Source organism: Microcebus murinus, chromosome 7, assembly GCF_040939455.1.
Source record: "Microcebus murinus isolate Inina chromosome 7, M.murinus_Inina_mat1.0, whole genome shotgun sequence".
In the NCBI taxonomy this organism is placed as follows: domain Eukaryota; kingdom Metazoa; phylum Chordata; class Mammalia; order Primates; family Cheirogaleidae; genus Microcebus; species Microcebus murinus.
Window position 1 is genome coordinate 59,030,030 of NC_134110.1, and position 25,816 is coordinate 59,055,845.

At 33.1% G+C, this 25,816-nt stretch overlaps 1 protein-coding gene across 49 annotated transcripts in view; it reads right to left on the minus strand.

The window, feature by feature from the left end:
• The window catches only part of RIMS2 (regulating synaptic membrane exocytosis 2), a 614,692-nt gene that overhangs the window by 299,784 nt on the left and 289,092 nt on the right, over positions 1–25,816 (minus strand). For all 49 annotated transcript variants that reach the window (XM_020288967.2, XM_076005085.1, XM_076005081.1 and 46 more), the window contains one exon: positions 20,892–21,817. In XM_020288967.2, coding sequence (XP_020144556.1) covers positions 20,892–21,817 — 926 coding nt within the window. The remainder of the gene's footprint in view (positions 1–20,891; positions 21,818–25,816) is intronic.

Sequence of the window (25,816 nt, forward strand, 5' to 3'; positions counted from 1 at the left end):
AAGAAAACACCATCTTACCTAAATTTAGGGGAAAAACAATTAAAATGATAGCAGGTTTCTCATCAGAGACCATGGGGGCCAGAAGAAAGTGGCACAATATTTTTCAACTGCTGAGATAAAAGAAATGTCAATCTGAATTCTAAATACAAAGAAATTATCTTTCAGGAATGAATGAGAAATAAAAACGTTCTCAGACAAGAGAAAACTAAGATAATTTGTCATCAGCACACCTACTCGACAAGAATGGCTAAAGGAAGTTCTGGAAACAAAAGAGAAACCAAAAATAAGGAACGTGGAAATATTGAAAATGAATAAAGAACATGATAATCAAAAATATGGGTAAATACAATAGACTTTCCTTCTTCCCCTGAGTGTTCTAAATTTTGTTTCATGTTTGAAGTGTAAAGTATACATTGTCTGAAGTTTTTTATAATACATATGGAGAAAATATTTAAGAGAATTCCATTATGAGATAAAGAGGAAGATAAAGGAACTTAGAAGATGTGAAGTTAAGGTTTCTACACTTTAACTAGCTAAATGTTAACACCAGTAGAGTGCGCTAAGTTGTACACATGTAATACATTATCTAGAACAACCACTAAACCCCCCCCCAAACAAACAAACAAAAAGAACAACTACAAAAAGAGATACACTTACAAAACACTACAGTAAATCAAAACACAATTCTAAAAAATATTCAAATAATCCATAGGAAGGCAAGGAAAAGGAAATAGAGAATGAAAAACAGAAGGAACAAACAGAAAACAAAACAAAAAATGGCAAACAACAATAGAACTGCAGACCAATATCCTTCATGAATATAAATACAAAAATCCTTAACAAAACATTAGCAAATATAATTCAGCAATATGTAAAAACAATTATACACTATGAACAAGTGGGGTTTATTCCTGGAATGCAAGAGTGGTTGAATATTTGAAAATCACTGTAATCCACCATATTAACAAGTTATATGGAAAAAATCACATGAACATAGCCATTGATCATTAATACAGAAAAAACATTCATGGTTAAAAAAAACTCTCAGAAAATAAGGAACGGTGGGGAACTTGCTCAAATTAATGAAGCACAACAATTAAAAACCTACAGCTAAGATCACACTTAATGATGAAAGGCTGAATGCTTTATAGGAACAGAAATTTCACCAAAGAGGATATCTTTGTTTGCAATAGCCAAAAAGTGGAAACAACCATGTCCTTCAATAGGTGAATGGCTAAACAAAGTGTGGTATATCCATACCATGGAATGCTAATTAGAAATAGAAAGAAAAAAATATTGATCTATACAACATGAATTGACCTCAAGCGCCTTATGATGGGTTGAAAAAAATCTAATATGTCATATTGTATGATTTATTTCATGTAACATTCTCTACATGGTAAAATTATAGAGATGAAGAACAAATAAGTAGTTAGCAGAGGTTAGGGCTGGTGGTAGGATTTACTATAAGGAGATAGCATAAGGAAGATCTTTGTGGTGGTAGAGTAGTTCTGTACCATTAAGTGGTGATTACATGAATCCATATATGAGATAAAAATCTCCTAGAACTAAACACACACATTGGTCCAATGTCAAGTTCCTGGTTTTGATATTGTATTATAGCTATGCAACATACAACTGGAGGAAACTGGATGAAGTACACATGAGATCTCCCTGTACTATCTTTGAAACTTCTTGCAAATCTACAATTATTCCAAACTAAAAAGTTAAAAATAATGTTTTGCTGCCTTAATAGACAGTTATCAAACCCACCACAGGAGGTGTTCAAAGAAAAAGATAAAGCACCACTTATCATCGTGATGTATAGCAATGATGAATGTTTCAGTTAGGAAGTTACATAAAAAGCACACTAAGTCCTATTTAACTCTGATGTTTAATGATTCTATTAGAATAGGTTAAACATATTTAAATATGAAGACTTGGTTAAAAATAATTGAAAGATTCAGACTTTAGACTAAATTTCTTCCTTTACTTACCTCTACTGTAATATACAAACTAACCCAATTGGGGTGTGTGTGTGTGTATGTGTATGTGTGTGTGTTCTATACATAAAAAAGTTCCAGGCCGGGCGCTGTGGCTCACGCCTGTAATCCTAGCTCTTGGGAGGCCGAGGCGGGCGGATTGCTCAAGGTCAGGAGTTCAAAACCACCCTGAGCAAGAGCGAGACCCCGTCTCTACTATAAATAGAAAGAAATTAATTGGCCAACTGATATATATATAAAAAATTAGCCGGGCATGGTGGCGCATGCCTGTAGTCCCAGCTACTCGGGAGGCTGAGGCAGAAGGATCACTCAAGCCCAGGAGTTTGAGGTTGCTGTGAGCTAGGCTGACGCCATGGCACTCACTCTAGCCTGGACAACAAAGCGAGACTCTGTCTCAAAAAAAAAAAAAAAAAAAGTTCCAATATTCTATATACAATATATTTTGTAAAGTCAATAAATTAAGGCAGAAGTTTATTAACTGTTTTATATAATTTTTCCTTACAAGTTAACAAAAATTTAAAAATTAAATCACATAATTTATAAGCGCACTTTTCAACATCCTCACTTTAACTTAATCATGTTTACAAAGTCACAGCATGTTGTGACAGAAAGAGTTTTATAGGTGAAGATAGAAAATTGATGTTAAAGTATTAACTTCATCCTTTATAAATTTTATGATTTGAATACATCCTTTTAATACATTAGGCCTCATTTGCTCATCTGCTCAAAAAGAGATTAATTGTGATATCTCACAGATTGCTGAGTTTAAATAAGATAATAGTCATGAAAGTGCTTTGCAAATTTTGGAGTCAATCCAATGTAGATGGTAACATGATCTTCAACATTATTTTTAAAAATGATGCTAATTTTCATTCTAAATAGGTAGAGAAATTTCAACAATGACCATTTTATTTCTCTTCTTGATTTTTACCTTGCTCCTTAATTTATCAGGGTATCTATGTTGGCATTTCCCAGTGTGTATTCCATGGAACACTGACTTTGCAAAATGTTAACAGGCTTGAGTAATTTAAAGATTCTCTAGTAAAATAGGGCTGTAAAACTCTAGATTAAACATAATTAAATAAATTTCTTGAGTGCAGGATTTTCTCTTATATTAATAGTAATGACAATATGCTCCATTAAGATTATAGAATATACAGTTTCCACAAACTTCACTGAAACAGAAACACAGAAGCCTGCTCAGAGGACAAGTGTCTCAGGAACTACATATATATATATTTTTAAGAGATAACATCTTACTATATTGCCCAAAATGGAACTCTTGAGCTCAAGCAATCCTCCCACCTCAGCCTCCCCTGAATAGCTGTGACTACAGGCCAGGAACTGTATGTATTTTGAGAATTAATGCTGAAACTTTCCTGGAAGGTCATCTTACCTCATAAGATAGTCACTAAAACTGATAATAAAACTTAAGTCTTGGCCGGGTACAGTGCTCAAATCTGTAATCCTAACACTCTGGGAGGTGGAGACGGGAGGATTGCTTGAGGTTAGGAGTTCAAGACCAGCCTGAGAAAGAGTGAGACCCCATTTCTACTAAAAATGGAAAAAATTGGCAGAGCGTGGTAGGACCTGCCTGTAATCCCAGCTATTCAGGAGGCTGAGGCAGGAGATGGCTTAAGCCCAGTAGTTTAAGGTTGCTGTGAGCTTTGATGAGACCACAGTACTCTAGCCTAGGGGACAGAGTAAGACTCTGTCTCAAAAATAAATAAATACATATATACATACATAGGCTTAAGACTTTCCCATTCCAAGGAAAATGTTCACTGTTAAGGAAACTCAAAGCCCAAAAAAAGTCATATAGAAGGAATATTTTCTAAGGCAATGGTTTTCAAATTATATTCCATGGAGTGGCTTCCTAGACAACTGTTGGAGTGTATGGCAGACTGATTCTAAGGTAGTGCCCTATAATCCCCACCACATGGTCTTCATGCCTTTTGGGGACCTATAACTTGCTCCTAACCAAGATGGCAGGATGGCAAGGTGATGGGATGTTACTCCCATGATATTGCTAAGTTTTCTAAGACTCTGCCTTGCTAGTCATGGGCCTTGCTAGTCAGCATGCCTGACACATTCTTTGCTGGCTTGGTGAGTAAGGAGCCATGATTTAAAGCCCATTTGACTAAGGAACTGCAGGCATCCTCTAGGAACTGTGGGCATCCTGTAGGAATTGCAAGCAGCTTCTAGGAGTTGTGTAGGAGCTGAGGGCAGTTTCCAGTCACAAGGAAATGAATTTTGCCAACAGTCTTATTGAACTCGTAATCAGATTCTTCCACCATTAATTGTACAGATAAAAATGTAGCCCAACCAATACCCTGATTGTAGTTGTGTCAAACCTAGTGTAGCCATGCTAAGATTCCTGACCAATAGAAACTGTGATATAGTAAATACATATTGTTTTAGGCCACTAAGTTTGTGGTAATCTGCTCTTAACTCATTGCCAGCTCTGAAAGTAGCAGATTTTTAAGGATAAAGACCAAACCATGAAAGTCAGTAGATCTAAAGGGCCAGATATGCTTAGACCAAGTCTCAACCTCCACTACAAACAGCAAGGCTAGCTAAAGTACAATAGTATTTGAAAAAGATAAATAAACATGATCCATAACTAGCTTATTTTTCAAAAATCTTGCTCCTTTGGTCTTTCCAACATATTCTTCTTTCATAACATGTAATTGACTAAATGATTGTATATATTACATACATTAGAATTAATCTTAATAATTACACAGTGTGAAATTGTTCTAGGTTCTATGGATATACTATAAATAAGAACTCAAGAAACTTACATTGTAGAAAGGTAAAATGTATAGCGTGTGTATGTATATATATGTGTGTGTGTGTATATAGCATAGCATAGTATAACATAATATATATCCATACTATTCTAGTTCATTACATCTAAGTTGTTAACAATTATAACATGTATCATTATTTTATGTATCACTAGGAAGGAAGAAATGGCTCATTAAATAACAAACATTTGATAGTAAGAATCCCTTCAAAAAATTAAAGTGTGAAAAATTTTGCTTCTTAGAATTAAAAAATTATGGCATTTCATGAAAAGGATATTAACTAATCAGAAAGGAGAAGAGATTAATAGGAAATGCTTCAAAATAGAGGTGATATTTAAGCTGCATCTTGAAGAATCAAGTAAGATTGTTATCAAGAGGAAAACAACAAGTATAATCCTTAAAGAAAAAAGAGAATCTATCAAACTATGGCTGCTATATGAATACAACTGTACAAAAATATTTTTTTCTTTATAACCTTATTCTATAAGCATCTTTCTATTTTAAAATTTTTTTTGTTTTACTTGTTACACTTTTTTGTTAAAATTAAAACACACCACACACATCAGCTTAGGCCTACACAGGATCAGGATCATCAATATCACTGTTTTCCGCCTCCATATTTTGTCTCACTGGAAAGTTGTCAGGGGCAAGAACTCACAAGCAGCTGTCAGCTCCTATGATTACAATGCCTTCTTCTGGAAAGCCTCCTGAAGGACCTGCCTGAGGCTGTTTTACAGCTAGCTATTTTTTATAAGTAGAAGGAGTACACTCTAAAATAGCAATAAAATATACAGTAAATACATAAACCAGTAACAAAGTCATTTATAATCATTACCACGTTTCCATACTGTACATAATTGTATGTGCTATACTTTTATAAGACTGACAGCACAGTTAAGTTTGTTTACACCAGCATCACCACCAACACTTGAATAATACATTATGCTATGATGTTATACAATAACTATGACATCACTAGGTGATAGGTTTTGGCTCCATTATAATCTTATAGGACTACCACAGTATATATGGCCCATTGTTGATTGAAACTTGGTTATATGGTGCATGACTGTACTTAAATGAGAAGGAAAGGAGAGGAGTAAAACTACTACAAAAAATTACAAACAGTCTATATTGTTAGGGAAAGAATATGACCTGAGTATGACTTATATATCACACTGTAAAAAATATTTGGGAATGTTGATCTTTATTATCAATTCACATAACTAATTTCATCAAATGTGAAACAACATTGTTCTATGTATTACCAAAAGAGAAAAATCAAGTACTGCCCATTATAACTGAAAGATGCCATTAATTATAAGACTTGCCCTAATTTCAGAAATAATAAAACAGGAAAAACGTGTCTTAGATTTGATAAAACACTGTGCTTTGTTCATGAGAGTCACTCAAGGAGAATTAGGAATCAGAAGACAAGAAATCAGAATCTACCTTGTCCATAAACTGGCTTATAACCTTATGCCAATCATTTTATGAAGTAAATCATTTTGCAAAGATCCACTCTTCTAATACAATGCAATTAATAATAAATGACTGATTGAATACCTACACATTATAACCTACTATGAAATCATTATCACCCTAGAGTAATAACCTTGAATTGAGGCCCTGTTTCAGGTTCTATAAAATAATAATGGCATTTATTGACTGCTTACTTATTCTGTTCTAGGGAATGGGATAAACACTAGGGCAGATTGTGTTTTCCAAAGACAGCTATACCATTACATACCCCATTCCATATGCTCTATTTACAATGTTAAAATGACACTGAGAAGTGGGTGTCTATATTGAACCTTGGAAGATTTTGAACCAATAAAATTCAGAAAGTAACACTCTTTTGTCTTCTGAGGCTATGTTTAAAAGGACAGCATAGTTTCCTCTTAACGCTCTCAGGACATGTACGTTAAGAGGTATGAACCGATATATAAGAAATTTATTTCTCTGAAATTGCTATGCTACAGAAATCACATGGAGGAGGGGAGAGATACCTGATCCACAGATACCATGAGGATATTAAACATTTTAATAAATAAAGCAAATAAAGCTTTTACTTAACATAAAATATAGTTTTATGACTAAGTTTTGAAGGTAATTTGTAGTAACTAGGATATATACACGATTATCTTATTTAACTATGACAAAAACCATTTGAGGTAGATAATGTATCCATTTTACACATGAAGAAACTGAAAGGTTAAAATAACTTGCCCAAGATCACATTATTAGGATATAATAGAGTCAGGATTAAAAACCCACGTAGTCTGTCTCCAAAATCCACATTCCTAAATCCTATGCTAAAACTAAATTCTTTGCTAAAAATAAACTCCGTGGCATTATTGTCCTACATATTTGATCCTATTTAATAACTCAAAGGTCACATAATACAAATAGCCTTTAATTTGTGACATTAAAAGTAATTCTTTTACTAAGTAATTAAGTACTTTGCAATGGATATTAAACAATTTTCAAGAGCCACATAAAATGGCTAAAAATAAAATTAATCCAATACCAGTAAGCAGGAATAACCATTAGGAAATTCATAACTTGGGGGCTGGGCACAGTGGCTTATGCCTGTAAACTCACCACTTTGGGAGACAAAGGCAGGATTGTTTGAAGCCAGGAGTCTGAAATCATCCTGAGCAACATAGCAAGATCTCATCTCTATAAAACATTTTTAAAGAAAAATTAGCCAAGTGCAGTGGCACAGGCCTGTAGTCCTAGCTACTTAGGAGGCTGAGGCAGGAAGATCGCTTGAGCCCAGGAGTTCAAAGTACAGTGAGACATGATTGTGCCACTGCACTCCAGCCTGGGTGACAGAGACCCTCCTTAAAAAAATTCATCACTTGGATTTTAGTAAATAGTCCTATAAGCAATTTGAATATATTAATTTAATCTGAACTGAGGTAACCGAAAATCTTACAATAGGAGTAGGTCCAAGAAAATGTGTTTTTACAAGTATGTGAGAAGTCTAAAAATTTATTATTATCAAGTTGCATTCATATACAGTTCTAATTTATTTTCCTTAATAGTTCTTTCATTTGTTTTAATTAGTATTAGTTAATGCATTCTGAGCTTTATAACCAAAGTAAAAGAATTTTCTTAAACAAAAATATAACTGACATAAATCATACAATATTAGAGCAGAAATTTAATACCTGATCTTAATGGTTGAAAAAATTAAAAAAAGAAATTTAAAAATATTTTTTCATTCATTCAACTCATTGTTATATACATTCATCCATTTATTCTAAAAATATTTGTTGATAGACTACCGTGTGCCAGGTTTCAGGCTAACTGCTGGGATAAAACAGAGAAGGAGAGAAATAAGAACCCTACCTTCAAGGAAGTTACATGTAATAGAAAAAGACAATTAAAAAGCTCATTCCCAGACAGAATAATGGCCAACAAACATATGAAAAAATGCTCAGCATTTCTAATCATCAGGGAAATGCAAATCAAAAATCTAATGAGATATCACTTATCTCCAGTGAGAATGGCCTTTATTAACAAGTCCCAAAACAATAAATGTTGGCATGGATGCAGAGAGATAGGAACACTCCTATATTGCTGGTGGGACTGCAAACTAGTTCAACCTCTGTGGAAAGCAATATGGAGATACCTTAAAATGATACAAGTATATCTACCATTTGATCCAGCAATCCCATTACTGGGCATCTACACAAAATACATTCTATAAAAAAGACACATGGACTCTAGTGTTTATAGCAGCACAATACACAATTGCAAAGATGTGGAAACAATCCAAGTGTCCATCAATACATGATTGGATTAATAAAATGTGGTATATGTATACCATGGAGTACTATTCAGCTATAAGAAACAACAGTGATATAGCACCTCTTATATTTTCCTGGATAGAACTGGAACCCATTCTACTAAATGAAGTATCCCAAAATGGAAAAATAAGCACAACATGTACTCACCAGCAAATTGGTTTCACTGATCAACACCTAAGTGGACATATAGGAATAACATTTATCAGATGTCAGGCAGGTGGGAGGGGGGAGGAGGGAATGGATATTTACATACATAATGAGTGTGATGCGCACCATCTGGGGGATGGACACGCTTGAAGCTCTGATGGAGGGGGGAGGTAAGGGCAATATATGTAACCTTAACATGTGTACCCCCATAATATGCTGAAATAAAAAAAAAACTTAACAATAAAAAAGAAGCTCATTCCCTATAGTGTCTTCACTTAAATAATTCCTCTAACATACTGAGACTTACAATCCATAGAACCAATCACCATTTTTGTTTTTTGTTTTGTTTTGTTTTTTGCTTTTCCTCCCCTCTTTTAAGTTTTCTTTATTTCTTTCTATATACAGTTTAAATTCCATGGTCCATCATTCAAATTGCACACTTACAAATATTTTTAATTCCTTTGCCCTCTGTCCTTTCTTGGTATTCACTCAGCAAAACCCAAATAATGGCTAAATTGAGTTTGCCATCTACTCAATGTTTTCCTCCAGGTAGCTGAATATATCTAGAGAAAAACATAAAACCATACTAACTAGTCTCCCTTAAAATTTATAATAATCAATCCCAAATCAGCCTTTATTATAGCTCTTCATTACAATTGCTACATTTCATTAGTTCATTATCTTCCCCACTTGCCAAGACAGGCATTTAGTATTTTCTCTATCCATAGACCTCATAAAGATAGAGAGTAGACTGATGGTTACCAGAGGCTGGGAAGGAGAACTGGGAGGAATGAATGAAGGGAAAAAGAACATGACTATATTTATTACTACTGAACTCTATACTTGATAATGGTAAAGATGATAGATTATATGTGTATATTTTATCACAATAAAAAATAAATGTTAAAAAACTTCCTAGTCTCACAGTTCACTTATTTTAAAAATAATAACATTTATTATTACATTAGAGAGCTTAGTATATATCAGATACCATTGTAGATGCTTCAGTGTGCTATTTAATCCTTACTATAAGCTTATCATAAAAGTACTATCCCCACTTTACAGATGAGAAAAGTAAATATTTCTAAGACAAAGAAAGTGACCAAGGTCACATAGCTAATAAATATCTAAACATATATTTAAAACCAGACCTATTTACCTTTACCTTTAAATTGTCTTATCACTGACAGCAAAAATGCTCAAAAATTGAATTCTATATTGAGAGTGTATGGGTAATTTTATTTCATGAAATAAATTATATTGCTTTAAAAGTGAAGCAAGGTAACTTAAATTCTGAAGAAAATAAATGGCCAGCAGAAAAAAAGCAAACTGAATTGTAACAAATTTAAATTTTTAAAAGTTAAACTTTTTTAGTTAAAAATTTTTTAAAGTATTAATGACCATTTACTCATCTTTAGAAAATATCATTAACTGATCTCAAGATAATTTAAAATGAACAATGTATACTATACTATAAACCAGGGGCCAGCAAACTTTTCCTCTAAAGAGGCAGACAGTAAATATTTCAGGCTGCATGGCAAAGAGCAAAATCAAGGATATTATGTAGGTCTTAAATAATAACAGTGAAGACAATTTTGCACAATTGTTACTGATGAAATTTAAACTATAAAAATAATAATTAAGTATAATTTTTCAAAACACAGGCCTACACATTTTGGGGGATAACAATTCATTTAATTGGGGTTCAGATTTAGTGTATCATCAAAATTAGTTGCAGGCTGGACGCGGTGGCTCACGCCTGTAATCCTAGCACTCTGGGAGGCTGAGGTGGGCAGATTGCTCGAGGTCAGGAGTTCGAAAACAGCCTAGGAAGGGCGAGACCCAGTCTCTACTATAAATAGAAAGAAATTAATTGGCCAACTAATATATATACACAAAAAATTAGCCGGGCATGGTGGCGCATGCCTATAGTCCCAGCTACTCAGGAGGCTGGGGCAGAAGGATTGCTTGAGCCCAGGAGTTTGAGGTTGCTGTGAGCTAGGCTGACGCCATGGCACTCACTCTAGACTGGGCAACAAAGTGAGACTCTGTCTCAAAAAAAAAAAAAAAATTAGTTGCAAATGTTAATCTGATGATGCTGTTGTGTAAAAAGATGTATTTCATCTTCAAAAATTGTCTGCATACAGATAGGTACTGGAAAACACTGACATCAATTGACAAGCATATGATCCTAATTGAACATATTCATCATTTGTAAGACATTTATAGATTTTTACTAGATTCTTCTTTCTTATTCCACAGCAGATTAGTTATTCCTTATTGACAGCTAGGTGGAAGGTACTCAATTTTACAGCTAAATGGATTTTGAATATGGAAAGTTTCTTTGCATTCACATTGGGGTCCAATAAACACTGCTAGAACTGTAGTTTGAGCTTAGAAAATATTTCTATTGCAAATTTCTGTAGTAACAGAGATCGTTGGTTTTTTATTTTATCTTTTGACACCAAGAAAAGTAAATAAAGCAATTTGACATTACTTATGATTCAAACAACATTAGTGGTTGAAATAACTTTACCACAGTAAAAGTTTCTCTTATAACCGTTGTTTTTTGTCTTATAATTTTAGGTTAAATTCATTGGGAAAAATAATTAAATCAGGAGCAAAGGCTAATTGAGAAAGCCTTTCATTGTTTAATAATAGCAGTTGAGGGAAGTTCTCATTCAGGAAACTTTCAATATCAATCCTGAGCTTGAAAAAAATGGAATTAAACTGCACTAAGACAGCAAACTGCTGTGGAGGGGAAAATGAGGATATTCAGCTTCTATTTCTCATAAAAATTGATAAAAATAAAGTGCACAAGAGCAAATAAAGCTCACCCTTGATACTACTGCTTCAATAACACATGACAGATTCAAATATTTCCTGCTAAGTACCTGCTGGTAAATAATACACTGAATAACTACAGGTTTGTAACATCCCGTGCTTCACATATTTACCAAATAAACCTTACATCTATTGACTCATTCATAGCCAAGAAAAATGACTTGAAATCATTTGCCTTATTTTTTTAATTAACCAACATCCTTAAATCTTCAAGCAGCTGTCTCACTAAAAGCCTAGTAGTCTTAAACAAGTATATTTTCCCTGGGCATATTACTTCAGCTGCTGCATCAAAAATGATTTAATTAACTCACTACTGGTAAATGGCTTTCTTGGCTTGCTAATAAATGAGGTACTTGGAAACTTACTTTGGTTTAGTCTCATTTTCACTTTTTATTTTTGTGAAGAAATTCTGCTATGATAATACTCCATTTTAAATGTTCAAGTTTTTCTGTCCTTTGCTTTCCTGTGAGTTGGTAATAGTAATGTGTGTATAGTGTCATTGTACAATAAGCACAATGCTTTGTCATTGAATTTGAGAACAAGGTGATCCCACTCTACAATGCCTTAAAACCATGACATTTAAAGTCTTCCTTCCTTACCCTTTCTTAACATGACATGATGGGCATGAGCAGGTAATAAAAATAAATAAAATGGTGCAGTATGGCAGTGTACATGACACTCAAAACACTGTGGAGTTACCAAAGTGTCACTGTAATTTGTAGCATGCTGAGAAGCACTGCAAAGCAATGAGAGTGCCACATGTGGTCTGTCTCAACTACTCAACTTTGTTGTAATACAAAAGCAGCAGCAAGCAAAACATAAATGAATGGGTGTGGCTGTGCTTAAAACTTTGTTTATGACACTAAAATTTTAATTTCATATAATTTTCATGTCACAAAATATTTTGTAGGTTGTTTTCAAGTATTTAAAAATTTAAAAAGCACTCCCAGTTAAAAAAACAAGACACATACAGAACAGGCAGTAGAGTGAATTAGATCCCCCAAGCCACAGTTTAACAATCCCTGCTCTAAACTATATATTATCTGATCATTCTCTCAACTGGAACTTCCTAATAAATGGACAATCTCCCACATGCAGTAAAATTACATTGTATATCCTAAATGTTGAGGCTTATATAAGAAGTCAGGTTCTCCTGCTGCTAAAAAAAACTCTAGAAACCTTACACTTATCTAACATATCTAGCACAGGCTAAAACAAATGAAAGCCTATTCTAGGTACAATTTTCTTAGATGACTCAGCTAAAATACATGCAGTGAAAATTACAGCCCAAGTTCTTACTCCCGTACCACAAAGCTGGAATTCTAGTGCAAAAGAAAATGTTATCTTATTTCATGTTTCATACTCTCTAGTACCATAAATTATTGACATTTGATATATTTTAGTTGAAAGAAATAAAGGATGAATAAATGAATGAATGAATGAATGAATGAATATATCTACTATACATTTCTTGAAATACTGAATTAGGCTTAAACCCAACTTGTCTGCTATTTCAATGCTTTTTCAACTCAAATACAAATGGCCTATGCAGCATTTGCAACAGCACTCAGGCATTTGCTCTGGTATGCTTCTTATCAATTAACAATAATATGTTCTTCACAAAATTATATCTTTTCTGTCCTTTGAACAAATTTCATCATCAAATTTTAAAGCTGTACTCTATTAGTATCAAAATCTAAGCCTCATCTACTGAATTCTAATCCAATATAACAGAGACTTCATTTTAAGTTAAAAATAACATTTTCTATAATCCAAACTTGCTTCAACAACTAGTCTATAATTTAATTTTGCTTTTAATTTTCCATTCATTTAGCCAAGAACCCTCTCATATATTTCCCACACACTGAAATCTGTAAGGTTGTTTTTCATGGTACATACTTGGGTACTAAGTTTTCTATTAAAAACAGTCCTTTTCCTGTAGGCAAATGCTTTATATGGTATTTCACCAATAATTAATAAGGCAATATTTATGCAAAAGGATGGAATTACTATCATAAAAATTTTAAATGTGGCCAACTTTTTTTTTTCTCCTTTATCCCCATTTGTAAATTTATCTTTTGGCTGTATACTGTACAAATGAACTTTGAGTTTAGCCTGTTAATCTGCTTATATTTATGTTATATAATTTCAAGTCCCAAATTAGATTCATAATATGTATTTGCAGTTTGATTTCTCATGAATTGAAAGTATGCTATTTTTATACAACACATGATGAAATAATTTCATAATGTTGCCTAATATAGCAACACAGTAATTAATTATATCCATGTAACTTTGATGTGATTGAGTTCTTTTTAATTCAAGAGTGAAGTTTTAAAACTCATGTTACAATTGGAATAGTTATTTAGCATAAAATTATTTTACCAACAGATAGAGTGAATATACAAGATAGTAATCATTTTTTGATGTCTACAAAATTTTACTTGTGAACATCTTAGTAATAAAATAGCTACCCAAATATTCTTTAAATGTTCTCATTATGATTTATCCTAAAAATTTTTGAGTCCACTTGGTTTACAATTCCTTACATGTTTAATTGGCCTCAAATACCATAAATTAATATTTCTCTCTAATTGGTAATATATTATCTATCATTTTATAGCTTATTTTCTTTACAAACAAAACACATATAGTAAATTCATTACCTAAAAATTATAATAAATGTGAGATTATGTAAGGGGATAAATTTCACTATTAATACTGACAACTAAACTTAGACAAAATATAAAGCTGACATCTTTAGGGTTTGTTTTCAATACCTTAAAAGTTGTGCTTCTATATGGAGTGTGTGCAGTATATCTATTTTTCTTCCTAAGCTAGATCTTTTCTGCAAATTACCTCAACCCCACCTCCATTCACCCTCCTCTGCAAAATAAGTAAAATTGTATTGTGTACTTTCAAGAGTCTAATATTACAAATGAATCAAATATTTCACATTTTATAGCTAGAAAACTGCCATATGCATTTGCTAGCCCAATCTCTACTCAAGATTTTAAAGAGAAATAAAAAACACCTGCAACAACCTAGTAAAATCCCTCAGATTAGGCGCTGGAACAACAAAGGAAGCTAAAACTCTCTCCACAATAAATAGCTTAAAAAAGATGAAACCAGTTATCTTTTGTGCAGTTGAGCAAAAGGTTGACAACATGACTATGTAATTAAAGTTTAAAAAGTTGTACTATAATATTAAGATTAAAATATATCTAACAAGGAAAGTACAGCATCTACAATATATCAATTAGCCACTGAACATAATTTCTCCAGGTCTAAAGCAGATGAGGGCGGTAGGAAACACTAGCAACAAGTGGTTACAGAATTCTAATGTAAGGAAGTAGCTTTAAAGTATTTTTGACCATGATTCACAATAATAAGTACATATTAATATTTTACATTATGAGACTATGGAGTACACACACAATCAAACAAAAGTTTTACAAAACAATTACCCTTCCTATGTGGACTTCACTTTGACATTTTCTACTCTGTTCTAGTCCACTTTTTAAAAAAAAAATTTTTTAGAGACAGTCTCACTCTGTCATCTAGGCTGCAGTGCTGTGGTGCAATCATAGCTCAAACTCCTGGGCTCAAGACATTGTCTTGATCCTCCTACCTAAGACTCCCCAATAGCTGGGACTATAGGCATATGACCCCATGCTCAACTCTTTTCTTTTTTCAAATGATGGCTGTTACCCTCCCAATTGTCCAATACTTAAATTCAGAGACACTATGACACAAGCAATCTAAGATTTACCTCTTTCCATAACCCAAAGACAAAAAATAAGAAAAAAAATCATATTGTAGTTTCCTAACCCAATACAAAATATGAGCAAGCAATCAATTTAGTTTTGGGAAAAGCAAACTATGTCACACTGAGATATATTTAAAAAAAAAAAAAAGTCTTACAAGACATACAGAGCACACAAAATCAGTGTATGTAACCAATGTCTTTTTCCTTTGAAGTTCTGTAGTACCTATAGTACAATTGACTTATATTGCTAGTTATTTTAGACTCTCAATTTCTAGGGTAGAAAGAATGTGTTATTCCTTTCTACATTCTCCACTGGATCCAATCTAACACCTTGCAAATAACAGGCACTTGAAAAAGTACTTGGCAGAAAAATGAGTAAATAGGTAGGTGTTTAGTATTTAGTGAGATATTGAATTGCATCTCAAAATGACATCTCCACAAGTCAAAAAGTATATTCTTCTTTAGCCTAGAAATATGAGCCTCATTCAACATAGCACAGATCTTGAAAGAGAAGAAACTAACACAAATGACCACAATCCATATGTCCACAATTATACTCCATTCAAAATTCTTGAGTGTTGTCCTGTAGAAGTCTTAACTATTACTGAACATTAAGGAATCTAAAAATGATTTGAATACCTACTGCTTGACAAGTGCTACATACATATAGTCTCACTTGATCCCTACAATTACCAAACAATAAAAATACTATTATTCTGATTTATAAATGTATAGGTAAGGAAACAGACCAAGAGTGGTTAAAATCAGGTAGGAAAAGATCATGTAGTTAATGAATGACACCCAGGATTTGATCTCTTCGACTACAAAACTGACACTTAGCATTAAACCTCCCTGTTCCTATTATACAAATAATGGCTAAGTCACTAATGAATTGCAATTATCAGCATTATTTGTCTGACTATAACGAGTAAAATGACACATATTACAAATATGAGTCAAATTCTGTAAATTTAAAATAATTAAATCCATCCAAAGGGACAAATGAATAAGAGAAGAGCCAAAGCCACCAACACCAATGAAGGTAAAGATTTTTTTAAAAAAAAAAGAAACAGACTAGTAGAGGAAAAAAAATTTTAAGTAGAAAGAAGTATAAGCTTGCTGTACATTGCCAAGAAATTTTATTATTCAAAGAGCAAGAAAGATCCTCAATGTAGCTGAAGCTATGATGTACTAGGGCCTGGAAAGAATCTCTCTGCAATGATAATGTTGCCTGGTGCTATCTATAGTGTTGGTTAACACTTTAAAATTAGATAACTTGACCCAAATTTGCCTTGAACATTTTTGAAGAGTTATACACAAAATGGAAAAGAAACAGAAAAGACAATGAGAAAGAGATCTGAGATACTTGGAATTATTTATCCTAAGGATAAAAAAGCAAAGGGGTGATGATCATTTAAAAGTTGCTTGGTCTTCATCAAAATGATGTATCCACATGTAAACATACAGGAAAAAATATGTCTAAATGCCACTAGTATAACTTCTTTAACTACTAGGAAGATCTTTCAAACATTAGTTAACATGAATCAAAATGTTAGATATGTTTAAAAGTAGTTCATTCACAAATCAGATTGATACTTTTTTCACAAATAATCAAAAACACAACTTTAATAATGAAAAGTCCAAAAATGATACAAGTCAATCTCTTTCCCATGATATCCCAGTCTCTCAACAACTACAATTTCTCCTCACTGAATTCTACTAGTAGGGTAATATCAAACAAAAAAATATTTTATTGATATTTCTTCCTCCAAATCGTATTAAAGTGTGATTGTCTATAGGAAATAAATGTTGGCAGAAACTGCACTCTGCAAAACTAATTATTAAATAGATGAGAAGGGGGACTATCTTTAAGAATGTCTACTAGTAGTTCAAGTTAGGGAAGAATACAGATGTGAATGAAATGTTTCTTTCTATATTTGATAAATGTTTTAGTTTTGATAAATAATATCACATAGGACTTTAACTTTTAAAAGGTACAAAAAAACTAACATAAATAAGGATACTACATATAAAAAGCTTTCAAACGACCAGGTGCAGTGGCTTACACCTATAATCCTAGCACTCTGGGAGGCCAAGGCGGGCAGATCGTTTGAGCTCAGGATTTCGAGACCAGCCTGAGCAAGAGCAAGACCCCATCTCTACTAAAAATAGAAAAAATTAGCCAGGCATGGTGGCACATGCCTGTAGTCCCAGCTACTTGGGAGGCTGAGGCAGGAGGATCGCATGAGCCAGGAGTTTGAGGTTGCTATGAGCCAGGCTGACACCGCATCACTCTAATCCAGGCAACACAGTGAGACTCTGTCTCAAAAAAAAAAAAAAAAAAAAAAAAAAGCTTTCAAGCATTTTTTGATGCATTTCTGGTTTTTTTTAAATATTTTTATACTATAAAAGTAAAGGCAAAGAACAATAGAAGTACCTACCAGATAGAATTTAAACCAAACCACTAAAGATAACAAAATTATCTTTTTCTTATCTTTTAGTATTATGATATATTCTGGCAAATGAGAAAAAATGACCAAACTAAAGAATATTAAATATAATTAGAGAAAATAAAATTTCTATATATACTATTGTACAATTGATTAAAATCAACAGTTTCTCTCAATACGTAATTATATTTCGATAAACACAACTGTCTTAGAAATTTATCTTTTTTTTTTTGGCCGGGCGCAGTGGTTCACACCTATATTCCTAGCACTCTGGGAGGCCAAGGCAGGTAGATCACTTAAGGTCAGGAGTTTGAAACCAGCCTGAGCAAGTGCGAGACACTGTCTCTATTAAAATAGAAAGAAATTAATTGGCCAACTAAAAATATATAGGAAAAATTAGCCAGGCATGGTGGCGCATGCCTGTAGTCCCAGCTACTTGGGAGGCTGAGGCAGAAGGATTGCTTGAGCCCAGGAGTTTGAGGTTGCTGTGAGCTAGGCTGATGCCAGGGCACTTGCTCTAGCCTGGGCAACAAAGTGAGACTCTGTCTCAAAAAAAAAAACTTTTTTTTTAAAGAGACAATATCTGGCTCTCACCAAGGCTGGAGTGCAGTGGCGCAATGATAGTTCATTATAACCTCACGCAATAATCCTACTTGCCTCCCAAAGCACTGGGATTACAAGTGATGGCCATCTTGACTGCAATGAATATGAAGTAAGTCTCTAACTTGATTTTTTCAATTGCACATGCATTTTCCCCAAGCCTATTTGTTGAATAATTTATTTCTTCCTCCTTATATTTTTATCATTTATTATTTCTATATACTATATTACAATTCTAGGCTGGGCATGATGGCTCACGCCTATACACTTAGCACTCTGGGAGGCTGAGGCAGGAGGATCACTTGCACTCAGTTGTTTCAGACCAGCCTGAGCAAGAAGAGCAAGACCTCCATCTCTACTAACGATAGAAAAAATTATCTGGGTGTGGTAGTGGACACCTGCAATCCCAGCTACTCCAGAGGCTGAAGCAGGAGGATCAGAAGGATCACTTGAGCCCAGGAGTTTAAGGTTACAGTGAGCTACCACAATGCCACTGCACTCTATCATGGGTTACAGAGAGAGACTTTGTCTGGAAAAAAAAAAAAAATCTACTGATCTATTTGTCAAATTTTCTATCATTACCACACTATCAATCACTAACATCTGGTTAAGTGAGTTCTCCCTCACTGCTGTTGGCTATTCTCATCACTGTTTTTTCTTCCAGATTAAGTTCAGAAATAAGATACTCCAAAAGTCCAGTTGGGATTATGTCTACAATGTTATTAACCCCAAGAAATTATCTGGAAGGAATATGAGTCTTTATGGTATTTAGCCTTCCTAAAATTAGGAACATGAAATGAACTGCTACTCACATCTTCCTTTATGTTATGAAGTAAAATTTTGTATCTCTTCCTGTAGGCTTCCTCATTTCTTGTTAGCTATTTTTAAATCATATTTTCTATATTTAGTTCAGAATGGGAACCACTCAATTTATATTTTCTAACTAATTGTTTTGGTATAGTATAAAATGATTCTATAGTAATTTCATACCTAGTTGCCTTCTTGAATTCTCTTATTGATTCCTGCTGATTCTTATAAACAAGAAATGTACTATTCAACAAATGGTACAAAAAATGGAACGGAGGGTATTGGCATGATACTTACCAATCTGGTGTATTTTGTCATACACCAAAATAAATTCCAGAAAGATTAAAAAGTTAATGGTTAAAAAACTAAATAATAAAAATGAGAAAATATAAAGTCAAATATTTAACTGATTGGGGATGAATAAAGAATTTTTAAGGATGAAAGTAATTTTTAAAAATTATCAAAGATACAAAGGCATACCTATATTAAATTCAGTATTTCCAAATAATCAAAGAAAATTAGTAGATAAACATCAAAATGAGAAACATATTTGGCACAAGTAACAGTTAAATGGAATAAAATCCTAAATACATAGAAGGTTCTTAAAAATCAATAAGAGGAAAAAATAATACCCATAGGAAGGTAGGCAGAAGGAATGAACAGATAATTCATAGAAGATGTCAAATGCCAATAAACATAAAATCATTCAACTTCACAATCAAACTATGATTAAAATGACAAAGATAGCATTTTTAAGGCCTATTCACTTGGCAAAGAGTTAGTGTATTGAGATCAAAAGCTCAAGTGCATATGACAGGAATAAAGCATGTTACAACCTTTCTAGGAAGCAAGTGCGTAATCTGAATTAAAGTTTAAAAGAATCCAAAGCATAAATATATTTTTTGAAATACTCAGAGGTATAAGCAAAAATTGTGTATAAAGATAGCCATTATAATATTATTTACATTAGCAACTGGAAGCAACCGCAATGCCCCATATAGCAAAGTATTTAGCTTGTAGTATATTCTTAAGATAGACCATTAGTGCAGCTATTTAAAACATATTTCTAAAGAACATCTAAGGGCTTGGAAAAAAAGATGATGATATGATATTAACTGAAAAAAATCAAGATACAAAATTATAAATAGTATGATACCAATTTTATAAATCTGTAAACTATACATGCATAGGAAAAAAGAAAGAAAAAATAAGAACAGGTTAACAATGGTTATATTTGGGTGAAAGGAATATGGATAGCTTATATTTCATTCTTCATACTTTAAGAAATTTTTCAGATGTTCTATAGTGAACATATTATTACTTTTATAAAGAGATACAAAAAACAAAAGTTATTTTTAAAACTATAGCTAATAGATATTTTTAAAATATGCCATCAAATGATGCAGGAAAACTTTCCAAAACAAAGTAATTTTAAAAAATCAATAGACTTTTCTTATACATGAACAACAGAAGATACTTTTTCATAAGTTGAAATATTCTTCACATGACCAACACAACTAAAGATTTTAAAAATAAAGGTAGCAATATCTATTAAATGTTTACTCACAAATACAACCTAAAAAAAAAACCCCAAAAAACCTTAACTAATCAATTACAGCAACATGGGTGATAAGAGAGCTTACCTTTTTCACTTACACTCTCACTTTCAATCTCAACATCATCACAGCTTGTATACTCAGGCGTGGAAGCCAATTCCTCCTCTGAACTGCTCAACGAAACCTGGCGCATTTTACCTCCTTTCTTTGATTTATGAGGCTTTGGTGGTGGAGGTCTCACTGACTCTGACTGGTCTGAACTGAGAGAATCATTCCTTAACATCGTTTCCATTTTTTCTCGTTTCGTCTTCCTTACAGCAGAGCTAGGATCTAAGTGGTGTTGCTTCCTTAGTGAGTCAGTACGCCTCATGTCTGCTCTATCAATGGGTATTGGACTCCTCCGGGGGGTAGGAGGACTATGGTTTGTGGTCCTTTGTGGGTAAGGACTTGGTCCCTGAGCCTCTCGAGTTCTTTCCATTGAATAAGATCGCTGATTTTCCATGGCAGCTCTACGTTCAGATATAGATCTTTGCCTGGATGGTCGGTCCATCCTTAGCATAGAAATCCTGGAATCTTCCAGTTCGGCATTTGCCAAAGAAACATCACTATGCCTTCTCTCATGCCGTGCTCGGGACACTTCAGCATGGATACGCATTTGCTCTTCATAGGGTTGTGGCTTGACTGGATAACGGGCCAAATTCGGATCACTTCGGTAGCGTGCCTGGTACTCCTCCTCTCTCCTTTGTCTCTCATATTCATCTCTGCTTTCCACATCCTCATCATCTACAATATATTCTTTGGAATGCCTATGACTTCTCCTGTTGGAGTCCCTATAATTTAAATGATCAGATTCTTCATAAAACTGAGGTTCACGTTGTGATCGCCTATCAGCATAATCTGATGGAGATCTAGGCATTGCGCTATCCGAAGTAGCATACTGTGAATATTCCTCTCTTTCTTCCTGTTGGTCGTATCTTCTGTTCTGATCTCTGGACACTGATGGACTCCTTTTCCTAAGTAAGCAAAGGAAAAAAACAATAAAAAGAGAAAAATTTAAATAATTTTACATTTCACTGATTTGCTGGCAGGTTAATGGATAAATTCAAATGGTTCTTTTGTCTTTTTTTTTTTTCATTTCATTTTGAAGGTATACAATAATGGTTTTAGTAATATTAATTTTATTCAATTCAAATAAGTAAAAGGTACTTTTGTTGTAGTTATTAAATGCCTGAAACACTATATACAGAATATACTCCAAAATTATATAATCAACATCATATTCTGCTGTTGTAAAATTGTCTTTATTCTAATTTCCTTGCTTGGCTTGTTATACTTGTACTATCTTCAAACTGTTATTCAGTAGCTTAGAAAAATACCTCCTTCCATTTGCTCTATTCCTGACACCTTGATAGGAAAATTACTTGAAAAAGTCATGAAGTCAAACTGACTTGGCTCAAAAGTTGAATACTTTCTGACTGAAACTAAGTGCTGCCTTTTTAAAAATTAGTTTTCATTCATCATCTATCTAGATCACTTCTAGTATTGGTTGATCTAAATCTTTGTTTTATCATTATGTCTCCAACCCTTTTTTACTGATCAAACTTGAGATAAGCACTGTAAATAAATATCAACAATAATTTATTTAATATAAAAATTCTAGAAGTCAGAAAGGGTTGCTATTTTTACTCGATCTTCATTAAGATTAAGGCCAGCTTGGTGATATTTTTCTATTCAGTCTTCACATCTGACCCCTCATATTTCCTTAGAGTCTTAGAGGAAAAAAAAAATGCTTATTAAGTTCCCAACCTGCCCTTTTAACACTTGTATAACCTAGTGGACCTTGCAATCACTTATAATGCTCTGTTAATGAAACAGTCACACTGTCTTCTTCTCCGGAATGAATTCAGATAAAGTGAACTATTAGTCATGAGAAGCAATAGGATTGGAATACTGAAGACAATAGAAACAGTTTAAATGTGCAACGTTTGGGGGATGGACACGCTTGAAGCTCTTACTCGAGGGGGCAGGGGGGCATGAGCAATATATGTAACCTTAACACTTGTACCCCCATAATACACTAAAATAAAAAAATAAAAAAAAAAAAGAAAAGAAACAGTTTAAAATAACTGCTATGGGGATTTGGCCCAGACATGAACAGGAGATAATTTAAGAGTGGTGTCAGAGTTAAAAATGACTAAGATTTGACAGCTTAGTAGTGAATTTCTCAGTGTGTGTGTGTGTGTGTGTATATATATATACACACACACATTTGTGTGTGTGTGTGTGTGTGTGGCGGGGGGTGGTGCAAAAGCAAATGACCCAACTCAGCAAAATCATCATTCTACTCTAAAGTCTCCCCTGTGTCACTGAATCCCCTTTCCCACATATCTGGAATATAGCCAATTTATCAATTAGGGTTCACTAATAAAAACAGAAGTCACCCTAGGTTTTCCAGGTAGGAGGGATTTTAATACAGGAATCAGAAGCTACACAACTGTTGACCAGGCTAGAAGAATGAAGGCCAGGGAAGTTAGTGCTGCTGATCTTAGCCTGTAGAACCAAAGACAAGGTTTCTCAAAATGGAAGTTAAGCTGCTGTGAATCTCAAGAATCTCTGGGAATTTGCCACCAATTATCTCAGCTGCCTACAGCATCAGGGTGGCCAATTAACAGGAGCTTGCCCAGGAGCCACTAAGACTTTTACATCTGCCTATCTGCCTGCCAAGAACTATTACTTGACAATAAAGGCTTCTGTAGCTCTTCCACCTTTCAAATCTCACACAAGTGGAAAACCAAGACAGATTCTAACCTAGAATTGTAAAGGGAAAGGTATTGCAGTAAATGAAGGAACTAGTCTGTCCCCTAAATGTTTTATAATTAAGCAAGTAGATGTGGGGTTTTTTTAGCATTTACACTTATATATAAAACATTTAGGATTTAAATGACAAATTTTTATGTTATAATTGTCACATAAAACCATAGCCTCATACAGTTTAAAATTTACAATCAAAACAGGGCACTCAAATGGTGTATCATACATCATTCATTTTACTTTTGTCATTATTTTTATACATACGACTAAAGAAAAAATACTCTAGAATAGTAGTGACGTATCATTAAAAGAACACTAGAGTTAAGGTGTTTGCATTTCTTACTCCTACTTTTGCTATTAACCAGCTATTTGAACCTATATAACCATTTAATTTGGGGGAGTCTGTGCTTTAAAATGAGAGGCACAGATTATACACATCAACTCATATTTTTTTAACAAATGTGTATTGAGTAAGAACTAAATATCACAAACCACAATATAGACTAGGAATACAGAAACTAATAAGACAATCTTTATTCTTAAGAAGCTGAATGATTCTAAACCCTCTTCAATTTCTTAGGGACTATGATCTTATAATATGTATACCACAACTTTATCAAGTTAAGGTACCTAAATGAAAGCTTAAAGCATTAAGGACTTCTAGTAATATATTTAACATCAAACTGGGTATTACAAGATAGAAATATTGGGGGGGGGGGAACATTTTATTCCTACCCTCATGAATTAACAAGAATTTTTGAAAGTAAAATAAGTAGACTATAAATAAAGTGAACATAGTGAGTCTTTATAACAGAGAATTATATTCTATTTCATTGATACACAAGAATATTTACTTCCTATAATAGAATTCAGTTCCAAAAGAAAGGCTATTAATAATTAGTCCCTAGCAAGCCATCTATGTGCTTTTTAAAATTCATACCTTAGGAAAATTGAATTCAATATCAAATCCTGAAATCACTTTGTTCTAGAGATTATGAAATTTGCCTGAAGCATGTGAATCATACTGTAGATGCTGATTTGTACTGGATTTATGTAAAAATAGAATAGTGGTTATAATCTGAAATTGGGATGACTATTGTCACCGTTACTTTATCTGGACTTAGGTTTTTAAAAATACACTTTAAGGTACAGGACCTTATCATATATTAAAGCTATACTAGAAAAAAGGCAAGATTTCATTCTAAGAATACTCTTAACAAACAATGAAGAGTCTAATATTAATTACTCCAAAATATTACAATACTCTGTCAAAATAATTTTTATAAAATATATTGGGAATTATTTCATATATACTCTCCTTTAAACTTTAAAACTCCTATATTTTTTAGATATTATATTCTTTACAGGAACTGAAGAAAGTCCATCAAAATTCAATTACTGTTATGTAGTCTATATTTTCACTACTGACCATTATGAGCAAGACTTATCATATTATTATCAGGTAGAAAACATTTAATAGGCAAAAGAATATAATGATAACTATAAACTTCTCTAAAGAATCATAAAACACTTGATACTACTTAACCCATTGGTTATAATTGAAAGAAATGAAGCAATGCATCTAGGATTTTATATTTCACTTAATCCTTCAAAGATCCTGAAAAAGTAAGAGGCAAAATCTAAAATTATGCCTTTCTTTAGAATAAAAGTTAGTAATTTAATTTTTACTCCTATGGATCCTATTAATCCCTATTTCTGATATAACAATACCAGTATATATTTATTTTCACTTTTATTCACCTAATATCTACTCATCTTACTTCTCTTTATTGAAAATGAGGCTATTACAATTATTTTATCTTTCACCATCTTATACTGCTTTTAACTAGAACCAGTTCATAGAAAATCACATTTTAAACATCCTAAATCTACCTTAATGGGTATCATTTCTATTCATGGCTTATTATTTTTTGTCGTATAAACTAACTACTCAATCTGTATCTAAATATTCTAGCTACATAACACATCTAGTGCTCCATTGTAAATGTTATTCTGACTAGGCATAATAGCTTGTGTAAGAAACCCTACCAATTAGAATCTTTAAAATTCCATGTCCAAAAATTATTCAGACTGAAGAGAAAACTCCAAATAAGAAGATTTTTTCCCAAGTAAAATCACTTTCCTAATCTTCCAAAGGTAGTCTCTGTTTATATACTGTGTATTAATTCATCATGTTTCTA